Source organism: Aspergillus foveolatus (genome assembly GCF_047715535.1).
Source record: "Aspergillus foveolatus strain CBS 279.81 unplaced genomic scaffold BDW70scaffold_195, whole genome shotgun sequence".
Taxonomy (NCBI): Eukaryota; Fungi; Ascomycota; class Eurotiomycetes; order Eurotiales; family Aspergillaceae; genus Aspergillus; species Aspergillus foveolatus.
In genome coordinates, this window is record NW_027396259.1 from 1 (window position 1) to 11,052 (window position 11,052).

The 11,052-nt window shown below is 49.4% G+C and overlaps 3 protein-coding genes across 3 annotated transcripts; 2 read left to right on the forward strand and 1 right to left on the reverse strand.

The window, feature by feature from the left end:
• Window positions 1–2,071: 2,071 nt before the first annotated feature.
• BDW70DRAFT_145854 (putative MFS sugar transporter) lies at window positions 2,072–4,736 on the reverse strand. The gene is made up of 8 exons (XM_073738492.1): window positions 4,283–4,736; window positions 3,936–4,210; window positions 3,329–3,875; window positions 3,186–3,273; window positions 2,938–3,136; window positions 2,776–2,876; window positions 2,621–2,719; window positions 2,072–2,571 (listed from the first exon to the last, which is right to left on the reverse strand). Exons 1-8 carry the CDS (start codon window positions 4,352–4,354, stop codon window positions 2,357–2,359), a joined length of 1,596 nt encoding a protein of 531 aa, XP_073590625.1. The 5' UTR covers window positions 4,355–4,736; the 3' UTR covers window positions 2,072–2,356.
• A 1,126-nt stretch (window positions 4,737–5,862) lies between these two features.
• On the forward strand, window positions 5,863–7,906 carry BDW70DRAFT_154663 (uncharacterized protein; the record flags this gene model as incomplete). Its single annotated transcript, XM_073739900.1, has 6 exons — window positions 5,863–6,166; window positions 6,224–6,379; window positions 6,447–6,766; window positions 6,833–6,899; window positions 6,955–7,050; window positions 7,839–7,906. 6 exons carry the CDS (start codon window positions 5,863–5,865, stop codon window positions 7,904–7,906), a joined length of 1,011 nt encoding a protein of 336 aa, XP_073590626.1.
• A 777-nt stretch (window positions 7,907–8,683) lies between these two features.
• Window positions 8,684–10,848, forward strand: BDW70DRAFT_145869 (putative integral membrane protein). The gene is made up of 6 exons (XM_073738493.1): window positions 8,684–9,143; window positions 9,205–9,224; window positions 9,289–9,325; window positions 9,389–9,456; window positions 9,525–9,997; window positions 10,074–10,848. The coding sequence occupies exons 1-6, from the start codon at window positions 8,966–8,968 to the stop codon at window positions 10,366–10,368; spliced, it is 1,071 nt and encodes a 356-aa protein (XP_073590627.1). The 5' UTR covers window positions 8,684–8,965; the 3' UTR covers window positions 10,369–10,848.
• The last annotated feature ends 204 nt before the right edge of the window (window positions 10,849–11,052 follow it).

The window sequence follows — 11,052 nt, forward strand, 5'->3', positions numbered from 1 at the left end:
TATACCTAAACTTTGAGGAGTATCACCACCAGCATCCCCCCATCTTGTCTTTATTTCCTCATTTCTTAATAAAATTAGATCCCTGGCTTCTTGAAATGAAAGACCTTCTGTAGGAGTCATCTGGCGCTTAGAACGACTCTTTTTCTGCCTATCATTCTCAATAGCTGAGCGGAGATCACAGTTTTCCCTTGCTAGTAAGTTGGCATTATAGATGGCCAACTCACACCCTTTTACCAACTCATCTAGGGCTTTTTTAGTAGGAGTTGGAGGACTCTTAGACCTTCTCTGAAGCAACTTCTTAACTGAAGAACCTTCTCTATGTGCATGGCGTACAGTATAAGGCGTACCAAGCTGAGAAGAAGGGATTGAAGCACCCCCACGGCTGGGAGGGGGGGTAGGGGTACCCAAGTTGAGGTTCAACTTATCCAGTACTGCCTTAGGGTTGAAAGGGATTAACCCAGTTGCTCTGAATCCACTCTGGATATTCTCTGTAGTGAAGACTTCCTGGTGAGCTGCTGGATAAGCCTTCAAGAAATCTAGCTTGTCAATATGGTTGTATCCCAGGCGCCCTTTCTGTTCAATAAGCTTGCTGTACACCCTCTTAAGAAGGCCAAAACAACCAACATCCAAAGGCTGTAGGAGGTGAGATGAATGGGCAGGCATGCAAAGAGGTATAATATTGTTCTCCTTGCATGCACGGTCGAACTCGGGTGTTAGGTGGCTTCCATGGCCATCTAGAATAAGCAGCCGATACCCCCCCCCTTGTACGTCCATTTGTGGCCGGAATAAAGACCTTTTGAAGCCAGCGAAGGCCAATTGCATCAGTGGTCCATCCATTGGCACTCATTTCAATTCTCCAACTGCCAGGGATCGTGCCTTCATCAAACCATCCCTCTATATGGACTTTTCCTCTGAAGATAATGGTGGAGGGTATTGGCCACCCCCTAGTATTGATGCATTCGATAGTGGTAACCCATTCCCGATTTCCTGGCTGTATAAGCCATGGTTTACCAGGCATCTCTGCTCTAGAAACGACCTTTGTTGTTGCAATAAGACCCATAGCAAACCCAGTTTCATCAAAGTTGTAGATATTCTCATCCTGGATCCCCCACTGATCTTTGACCTTTTGCACCTCATTAAACCATTGACCAATAACCTTGGGATCTTCACAGAGTGCTCTCTGGCGATTAATCCTCCTAGCAAATCGTGTTTTAACCTCCGGTCGCCGTTTAGTAAACTCAGTAACCCAATTCTTTCCAATTGGTCGGGATGGAGTTGACGATCCAGCATCCAGTATAATTTGGGCCATCTCCCGTACCAGGAAGTGCCTAGGGGGTGCGCCACGTATATCCAAAGATACTATCCATGCTATTAATGCCTCCTCCTGGCGTTCAGATAGCCTGTGGTTGTGGTTGCGGAGTTCTGCTCGAGAAGGGCGCCCCTTTAACCGATCACGTAGGGTTTGGGGGGGTAGGTTGTAGGCGCGTATAGCTTGCTCAATATTGGAAAATTTTCCGTTATTTAAATCGTGAATCGCGCATTTGACCCTGCCCTCTTGCTCCATTAATTCTTGCTTCGATTTACGCGGTTTTCGTGGTATGGTGGCTGATTGTATATAGGGGGTGGTAGACGCGTTAGAAATTTTTGAGGTTCTACGGCAGACCCGGGAAATACGTTAATGTTCGGGTCCTGTTCCGCATTTATCCCATACAATCTACAAACGTGTTTGGCAGCGCGACATGGCTTGCAAAAGAATGTAAAGAAGGAAAGAAGTATAACAATTCTGGGGATAGAATGGTGATAGATCACTAACCAGTCGGTCAATCGCTTCCTCGCTCGCTCGCTTAACTAATCATACATCCAGACATGAGGCTACGGGCTTAGGGCTGGCAAAAGGCGCGATGGGCGCATGCACTGGGCAATCCAGCAGAGAAAGAACGAGGTGCTATGGTCAGTCACCAGGAACCAAGGCCTCCAAAGGTTTCAAATGACTTTACATTAACTACCAGTCGTACTGACGGCCGACATCACCTACCAGTCCTTGATGGCCTTCCACTTTTCAGTATGTATGCCGTGCGAAAAAGTTATTAATTATTACTATTTGCATGCCTCATTCGTCTATGTATTAAGTATCAGAGAAATTTTCCCGGTAGCAAGCACGCCTTTGCCTGTCTTACTACCACAAGAGCTGTTTCATAGATGTGGAACAAAACCGGTCTGTGACGCACCACCGAGAGAAGGTATACCATATCATAGCCTCAGCGGACTATAATGCCTGGACCATCGAGAAACTAGAACCGGAACGGGAAGGCCCACAAGCCATGGGCAACCCAGTGTTACTGTTAGTGTTTGTTTTCTAGCCTTGTTTGACTGGCTCTGGATTTGCAGAAGCAGCCCCTTCTGCCGCGGCTGACTCCGTTTTCTCAGAGTCTGGCTGAACGACAACCTGCTCAATTCGTGCTCTTTCTTCATCGGTAGCCTCGGTCAGATTAACGGCAACCTCTTCACCGAAGTTCTTGGCGATCTCTTCCAGAGTAAGACGAGCAGTTTCGGGGAAGAAGAAATAGATGACTACGGCAGTGAGTGGAGATCACGGCGGCACGTGGAAAAGGAGGCTTACCGAAAATGAAGAAGAAAGACCACAGGATAATAACAAGGTAGTATTTCCACCCGGAGTTTGCAAAGCCAATTGGGGCGGTTTGCAAAAGGATCAGGGTGGCTGAGCATAGTTAGGTTCATAGCCCTTGCAGTGCAGCGAACTAAGAGCAGGCTTACCGGCAAACTGGCCGAACAGTGAGAATCCCATGCCAATGGGACGAATCTCTGTTGGGAAGATCTCAGACACGTAGAGATACATGGTTGTGTCGCAACATGTGCTGTGATTGGATTAGGAAACTGCTGGCCGGCATGGCATTTGAAACAGGTGTTGCAACGTACCCTTGGAAAGCAAGGTAAAGGTACATCATGAGAATACCCACGGCGTTTCCTCCCCTGTTTGTAGTTCCGGCGTATTCGGCCGTCATAGCAGCCAGGATTGACGTGGTTATGATGATGCCGACAAAGCCGGTTATGTACATGCCGCGGCGAGAGTTGACCTTATCGTGCAGCCATGCGCCAAGGGGGTTGTAAATCACACCTGAGCATATCAGCACGCTCTTTCGTAGTATCAAGCGCGCAACACTTACCAGCTGTAGTCAGCCAGACGGCGCTGAGAAGCAGGGGCATACTGCCAGTTTCGCCGAGACCTTGGTAGAGTATAACAGCGTAGTTGTTCTGCCTCGTACGTCAGTTTGCTGGCAGTAGACTAGCTGGACCATGAATAACTCACAATAATCAGGGGACCACCAAACTCGGCACCCCACTGTGTGAGGAAGCCGATAATCATCCGCTTCCGGTACGAAGGTTTCTTAATGACTGCATTCCAGACATTTCCGTACGCTGAGAGCTTCTCAGCCTCCAGGCGGATCTGTTCCTTCATCTGGTAGTACTCTTCCTTCGCAACCAGGTTATCGGGGTCGTCGGGCGACTTGCGTAGCTTCTCTAGAGTCAGTCGAGCCTCTTCATCCTTACCCTTGGAGATCAGCCAACGGGGGGATCGAGGCAGCAACGGCGAGCCCGCAAGCAGGACCAGCGGTGGCAAACACTGCAGGCACAGAGGAAACCTCCATCCGAATGTGCCTAGCTTCCCCTCGGCGTAGTAGCAGGCAAAACCAACCCAGCCCGCCAGCATGTATCCGAAGACCAAGAAGATTGCATGGTGTCCCACAAGCCAGCCACGACGGAATGCGCTCGACATCTCAGAGAGATACATAGGACAGACGGTCACCAGGATACCGATGCCTAGACCGCAGATAAATCGGCCTGCCTGGAACATTCTAGAGAGACGATGTTAATGAACGGATCCTAGTTATGACCGTCTGCTGTCGGAGACCTACTTGAGCGAGTTGGCCCCCCCTTGAAGTGCACCTCCAAACAGGGAAAAAAATGCGCCCAGCTGGATATTGACTTTGCGACCGAAGTAACCACAAGCCCACATCAGAAACAGCGTGCCAACGGCACCGCCAGCGCTGAAAACACCATTGGCCGTAGCAATTGTAGGGGTCGTGATCGAGTCATATCCGGGCTCGCCTTCCACGGGAAGATCGAAGTAGGTGTACCATCCCGGCTGTCCGATAGTACTACTGATAATAGACGCGCAATAACCGTAGGTCTAGCATTGGCCATAGAGTTAGTGGTGCGCAGTTACGGATGCTGTGATCGTCGAGGTAAATGAGCTACTAACCAGCGATCCAACCGCGACAAAGATGGACACAAGCCTGTTATAAGTGCTTGTTTGCGAGCCAAATCGCCCCATGTGAGAAGACAGCTTCCACCTATGACAGCTCCAGCTTGAGACAAGTATCGATCAAAAATGACCCGTCGCGTCAGCCAGCGCAGCAGTGCAGAGGGTGAAGTCCGGTCGGCTGTACAGCTTGTATCAGGCTCCAATCAATACAATTATTATTGTCTTGAAAAAGCACCAAATTCCAAGAGTAGGGGACGGCGCTGGTTGATGTAGGTGCTGATGCAAACTCGTGGGATTCCATCAAGGCAGAGCACACCGCTGCGAATTGCCGACAGTTACAAGCGTTACTAGGTCCTGTTAGACAATCCTTCGTTTCTTGATTCGCCTTTGAACATGGCCAGGTCCTAGAAGAGCTTTCCGACGCCCTTGTGACCCCTAGCGTTGCGCTACGGAATGCATTGGAGTACGCTGCGAAACATGCATGAATAGTAAGTGGAGCTGAATGAACGGCGAGGTAGTCGGTACTGAAGATCAGCACGCTAGGGTAGGCGAGTGGATACAGGCACCAATGAAATTTCAGCTAGCAGGTAAGAGGCGTTGGTTACGAGCATGGGAGAAAGCCGTCAGGCCGTCCGTAGGAGGGCGAGTGGAGCATATGGAGTAGCCTACAAAGAATGAAGCGCACTTTTCGCGGAACTGCCCTACTCGGATAGATTGACACCGATCTTAAGACTAGGGAAGCCAAAGACAAGCTACGAAAGTGTACTATCTGTTAGCCTGCAGCTCACTGCAGTTTACCTTCAGCGATCCTTCTTTCGGGGTTGGCTCGCGGAACAGAGTGCCGGCCTGTAATAGTCCCTCAAAATGCTACGACGAAGTGCATTTTCGACTTAAAAGAATAAAAAAAAGGTCCCGCGATCGATTTTCCGCTGCGTGTCATTCCGATAGCCGCTAGTTGCCAACCAAATGGCATGATTTGTCCATGTAACGCAAGCCGACAGTCTCATTGGAGGTCAAAACTGCCCTAACGAATAGATGCAGCAGACTGGGACGGGAAGCCGAGATCTTTAGCGCTATGGCAAGCGTTGACCCTTGGTGTCAAGGCGGCGTGGGCGGATCAGAGCCTGCCACGCAGCCTATGACCCCATTCTGACCATATGCTCTATTGGGGGGGAGCTAGTTATTTACCCATTGTATTGAGAAGGGGGCTGGTTGTGAGGCGGCCTACCGGAGTGCAGCCGATCTGGTCCAATTCGGTACCACTACCTCACTCTGTACCCAGCGTAAGAGGGACATGCAGCAGGGCCTCGCTTGTCAAATGCCGTCTGGTTAGTCCACTTGATCCGGTAATTCAGCTCGCAGAGCTTGGAGCCAGCGTAGACCCCATCTACTGTCCGATGCATGAAATGGTCGATTTAAAGACGGATGAGACCTGCGCCAGCCAACAACCCAAGCAAGGCATACGCAGCTGCATACATCCCAGCATCGCCTTGACCCCGCATCAACATAAGCTTATCTGATTTTTCCTCCTCACAGACAGTCAGGTGCAGGAGCTAATGAGCCAGCATTGATCCAACATGGCAGACAGCAAGTCGCCCCAGTCGCCCTTCGATATTCCCTATGATGAGCTATCCAACCCCAGACAGGTGTGGGTGGGGCAGCCCGGAAGCGAAGAGGAGGGAAAGGCAAAGCTCGGTATGCTGACCCCAGAGGTCGTTCACGGGGCGGCAGCGTCCGAAATTCGGACTGGCCGTCGCGTTACCATGGGGTGGACATTGACGGAATTGGGGTATCCCAATCTCGGTCGACAGCCGTGTAAACATCGAATCGTGCCACTGCTGGACGGTTTGGCGTTCGATGACTGTTACGAATTCAATCCGCGTAGGTTGCTTTCATTTTGGTTGGTTCTCCGTAACCCTAGCGCTGATGCCAGTCTAGAACAGAGTAGCCAATGGGACGGGCTTCGACATTTCTCCCAGACCGTTCCTGGACAGAGCGAGCGTGTCTTCTATGGCGGCACAACAGCTGCTGAGATCTACGATCGGAAGAATGATCGCATCGGCATGCAACATTGGGCCAAGGAAGGCATTGCAGGTATGGCGGCCCTTTCGTCGTAAGACGCCCTGGGGTTCCGTTCTAACCCTAATGTGCCGGTATACAGGCCGTGGCGTCTTGATTGACTATGCCAGTTGGGCGAAGAAGAAAGGGATCAAATACAGCACCTTCTCGACCCATCAAGTCCGTCTGTCGGATATACAGGAGATTGCCAAAGAATGCGAGATCGAATTCAAGAAGGGCGATATCCTATTCGTGCGGATTGGAGTTACCGAAGAATGGGATACTATGACCGAGGCCCAGAAGCAAGAGTATTCCAGCAACAGCAAGCCCTTACACGCCGGCATGGAAGCCACCGATAATATGCTGCGGTGGCTGTGGAACACGAAATTTTCTGCGATTGCCAGTGACGCTATCAGCTGGGAGGTGAGCTGACAGTCTATGTTTACAGACCGCAATCACAGCCGTTTAAAATGAAACTGACCTCGGCAGGTTTACCCGCCTCAGTCGGATATTTTCCTGCATGAATATGTTCTGGCCGGATGGGGAATGCCAATTGGTGAGTGCGTTGCGATCAGGATTGGCCTGTTAGCCCTGCTAATTGTTTCGAACAGGTGAACTTTTTGATCTGGAAGCTCTAGCTCGAATGTGCATTGAACACAAGCGCTGGAGCTTCTTCATAGCGTCGATCCCGCTCAACATGCCAGGAGGTGTGTCGTCTCCGCCAAACATTATGGCCATCTTTTGAGACAGGCCCCAGATAACCTGCGGCATTGGGCCACACTTTCCGTCTCCTGCGCTGTCCGAGGAATGTCCGGACTGGGAGTGATCGCTCTTCTATACTCAGTAGACTCATGCCGATCAGTCGCTCCTGAAGGTATTTTCCATTGAAGCTAGGACGCACGGAAGGCTAAAGAGCGCGCTGGGTGGTTTCTGATGTGGATAGGTCTTGGATCAGCATGTATCTCGACTAACGCAACCTCTGGATCCTAGCCATAGCTCTCACGCGGAGGCAATAGACAGTAAGCTGATCATTGTTCAGACCCTCCACCCAACTTATACACGCGGGTCTGAGTATAAGGGGTACCGGGAACCGTATTCCGCACAAGTTTCGCACAAGTTCTTGAGTCCAATTACAAGCACTAAGACTCACAGGATTCCCGTCAGTGAAAATTCAGACTCGTGCCAGTTGTTACATAATCTAATGCCTCAATCGTGTGATCGTCGCAATGGCGTGTACGCTATCGGAAAGGATAGCCGGTCCGGAAACCCGATCAGATCGCCCTAGTACGTGAAGTGGCTTTTGTGGTAGACCTCGGTCGTTTATATGGTGGGTCTGAATCCTTTAGAGCGGTCAATGTCCTCAATTACCGCCTTCTTTTTAGCTTCATAGTGAAGTTGGAAAACCTCTGGATAGTGAAATTTTAAAGACCACTAACGTTTTATATTGAATTTCTTGGCATTGCCTGCCACACCCAAAGTTCCTGAAGTGCTTGAGCCAGAATAAATTTCAGCAAATTTCAGCATGCCATGATCGTGATGAATGGATTTGAATACAGACGATAGGCTTTTACCTTACAATTCTTGGCGGGACCTTGTACGCGCTGCTTGGGAGTCTGTTCTGGGGGTCTTTTTAGATGGTCTTTATAGATTCAACGCAGGTAAGGAGCCAGGCTGTAATTGAAGCAGAATATCGTACAAAACACTAGCTTTGGTTGGAATAGCTTCAAGTTATGCTGGCAGAATTCAAGGGATTAGACCCACCGTACTAACAAAATGACTTGTGGTCAACCACGGTTGGAACTTGATACAACCCGCGGGTTACCCGTGACGGGGTGACCCAAAGCCCGTGGCGGGTCGGGCTTGGAACACGGTCTGTGCCCGCAGGTTGGGTACAGGTCCAGACCTTCCACCTGTCCAGGTTTTTGGGTAACCTGCGGGCAGGGCAAACTGTACAAACATGCTATAAACCCTATACTTAGATATACCAACAGTTTCATGCAGAAAATATAGCTTGTTTAGGATATTCTACGCAAAATTCGGTCTTGGTGGTTAACTCGCGGGGTTTGGGTACAGCTCCTGACCTTGGACCCGTTACGGTTTTGACATGGTTTAGCCACAGTAGATGGACGGAGGGAAAACGTAGTTGAAGTCTATGTAATAGAACGATCCTTTGGTTTTTGTTGACGAGTAAAAAGCCGTGTTGGGCGAAATGACTTTTCCCAAACGCGTGGAAAGGTCCACCACAACCTTGGCATGTGACGCACGCGTCCATCATAGAGCTTGTCTCACCCTCTTACAGGCCATATTCGTTTACGTTACCCGATCCTATGGAGTAGTGTAATTTGCTTCTGCCTGGATTCTTCGCCATGCCAGCCGTTCTCAGGGGATCTTAAGTCTTGCCTGTCACAGACCATAGAGTATTCGAACGATGCCAAGTCGAATCTAACCCAAGCTGAACCCTATCAGATCCATTAATCATGATGTGCAGTTCCTCCCTGGTTCTCTTTACCCTTCCGATAATATGAAGTGCCGTGAGCCCTGGGTCCTGAATCCTTATTGATATCCATCCTACGACACATTTGTGCTCATTCCCTTCATTGTTTTAGCCATGCTTTGTCCGAAATGACCCTGATACAATCCCTGATCGAGCGTGATGCTGCTCCAGAGCACCATGTGGATAGGTCGATGCAGAAGTGGAACTACGCCACACAGTCGCTGTGCATAATATTTATGACCATCTTTTTTGGGCTACGGGTCTATACTCGAATATCGTTGCAGAGGAATTGGGAGCAGGAGGACTGTGAGTTTCACTGCCGGAACTCACATTTCCGTATCATCGGTTCTTAACACGCATTTTCTAGGGTATTGCTTGGCCGCATGGGTAGGATAAGCATTGTCGAAGAAGGGAGTACTCAACAATGCTGACATTATCTTGCACCGCATAGTTCCTGGGCCTAGTATACTCGGCTATTGCTCTGGCAAGTGAGTACTGCCATTATTCTTCATTTCGGTGTACCGTCCGCAACGTAACTAATACATTTCTAGTGGGCCATTATGGCGGAGGTATCCATTGGGATGATGTCTCTGAGGAAAGTCGCACACAGTTCCAGAAGGTAACAACTCTAGCAGAGCATGGGAATGAAAGAAGAGAAGGTCGAGAAGCCCTACTAACAGGTATTAGCTCACCTACGTAACAATGGTCATGTACGGACCTACCGCATTCTTAACCAAATTGACCCTGCTATGGATTATGACCAGGGTTTTCAACCCATTCAAGAAATGGGTCATCTTCATTTACGTCTTTCTGGGCTTGATGCTTATTTACTACATTCCGGCCGTCATCATCAAAATCCGCATCTGCATGCCAATCTCGAAATTCTGGAACAAAGAACAGTCCGGATCCTGCATGGACAGGAATGCCATAATCATGGCCGATGCCGTTGTCAGCGTCGTCAGCGACTTGATCGTCCTCATTATACCTCTGCCCCTGACAATGCAGCTGCAAATGTCCAAAAAGAAGAAGTTGAGAGCGGTCGGTATTCTGGGGGCGGGCGGGCTTGCTTGCGCCTCAAGTATCGTTCGCCTTGTCCTCATTCAGTTGACCGGGAAGTCGAGGGATGCTACCGTTGCGTTTATGCGCATAAATATGTTCGGGTAGGTCCTGCAGCACATTACCCTGGTATTGTGAAGCATTGCGAAAAACAAGTCTAACTGCTAGTATCTTCTCCAGAAATGCTGAGATTGCCATCGGGGTTATCTGCGCATGCCTGCCCGCACTTTCCGCGTTGATCAGTCGAACATACCATGAATACAGCAGCAACAGGTACAACAGCCACGAATCAGACTATCACCTGAGTCAGATGCGGAATACGACGAAAGGCACTCGAGCGCAGGGCAGCAGGAAATTGAGTGTTGCATCGGATGAGGGTACTCTCATAGCGAATGCGCAGAGCAAACCCAAGGATAATGAAGTGGGGATTATGAGGACTGTGGACATCTCAATGTCAGTGGCCTCGCGCGAGTGATAAGCGCCAGTTGCCTGTTCTTGGGAAACAGGAGCGAGGGTTTGACATTGGGACAGCGTGATATGCTACCATGCCTGTCAGTGACAGAGACCCATTTTTGAAGCGGATTTATTATGGACTTTTAAACTTACAGGATTTTCTTACCTTGGCACTTTACGCTACGGCCACTCGCTATCCAGTTCTATCTATATTTAATTTCTGGGACGATATACACCTGATTTAGGGCTCCTAATATCTATGCTCTGATGAGTCGGTGGTAGCAGGCCCAATATAGACTGGCAAACATCGTTAAACGGTATATTGAATTGTTGCCAGACACAACGGATCGAAGACCTGCTATTGCCGAATCATTATTTTCTATTGGATTTATTTGGATGGTTGAATATATAACACACTTTCCTTCTGAGAATTCGGAGCCCAACCTGTTATCTGACGAACTTAATGCCAATCTATACGTAGTGTGACTATGATTGGTGATACACTCCTCCTTTGTCTGCAGGGGGAACTCAGAGAAACGTCATTTAGCTAGGCGGCAAGTACATGGCTTCGATGGCCATATAGCCCTCGAAAACAATGCTAGTTCTCTAGCGCTGGCCCCGTCAGTATTAGGACATTAGGTGGATTTATGTGAGGAGCTTAGTGTCTTCTTCGACAGTCGGATTATGTCTGACTTTCGGTAAGGTG

Bases quoted from the DNA above. Each gene is read 5' to 3' on its own strand.
- BDW70DRAFT_145854 (XM_073738492.1), bottom strand. From the start codon at position 4,354: ATGGGGCGATTTGGCTCGCAAACAAGCACTTATAACAGGCTTGTGTCC. The intron at 4,211-4,282 runs GTTAGTAGCTCA...GGCCAATGCTAG, and splicing joins TTGTCGCGGTTGGATCGCTG to ACCTACGGTTATTGCGCGTC. The intron at 2,877-2,937 runs GTACGTTGCAAC...ATCCAATCACAG, and splicing joins CTTTACCTTGCTTTCCAAGG to CACATGTTGCGACACAACCA.
- BDW70DRAFT_145869 (XM_073738493.1), top strand. From the start codon at position 8,966: ATGACCCTGATACAATCCCTGATCGAGCGTGATGCTGCTCCAGAGCAC. The intron at 9,225-9,288 runs GTAGGATAAGCA...TGCACCGCATAG, and splicing joins GGTATTGCTTGGCCGCATGG to TTCCTGGGCCTAGTATACTC. The intron at 9,998-10,073 runs GTAGGTCCTGCA...TATCTTCTCCAG, and splicing joins ATGCGCATAAATATGTTCGG to AAATGCTGAGATTGCCATCG.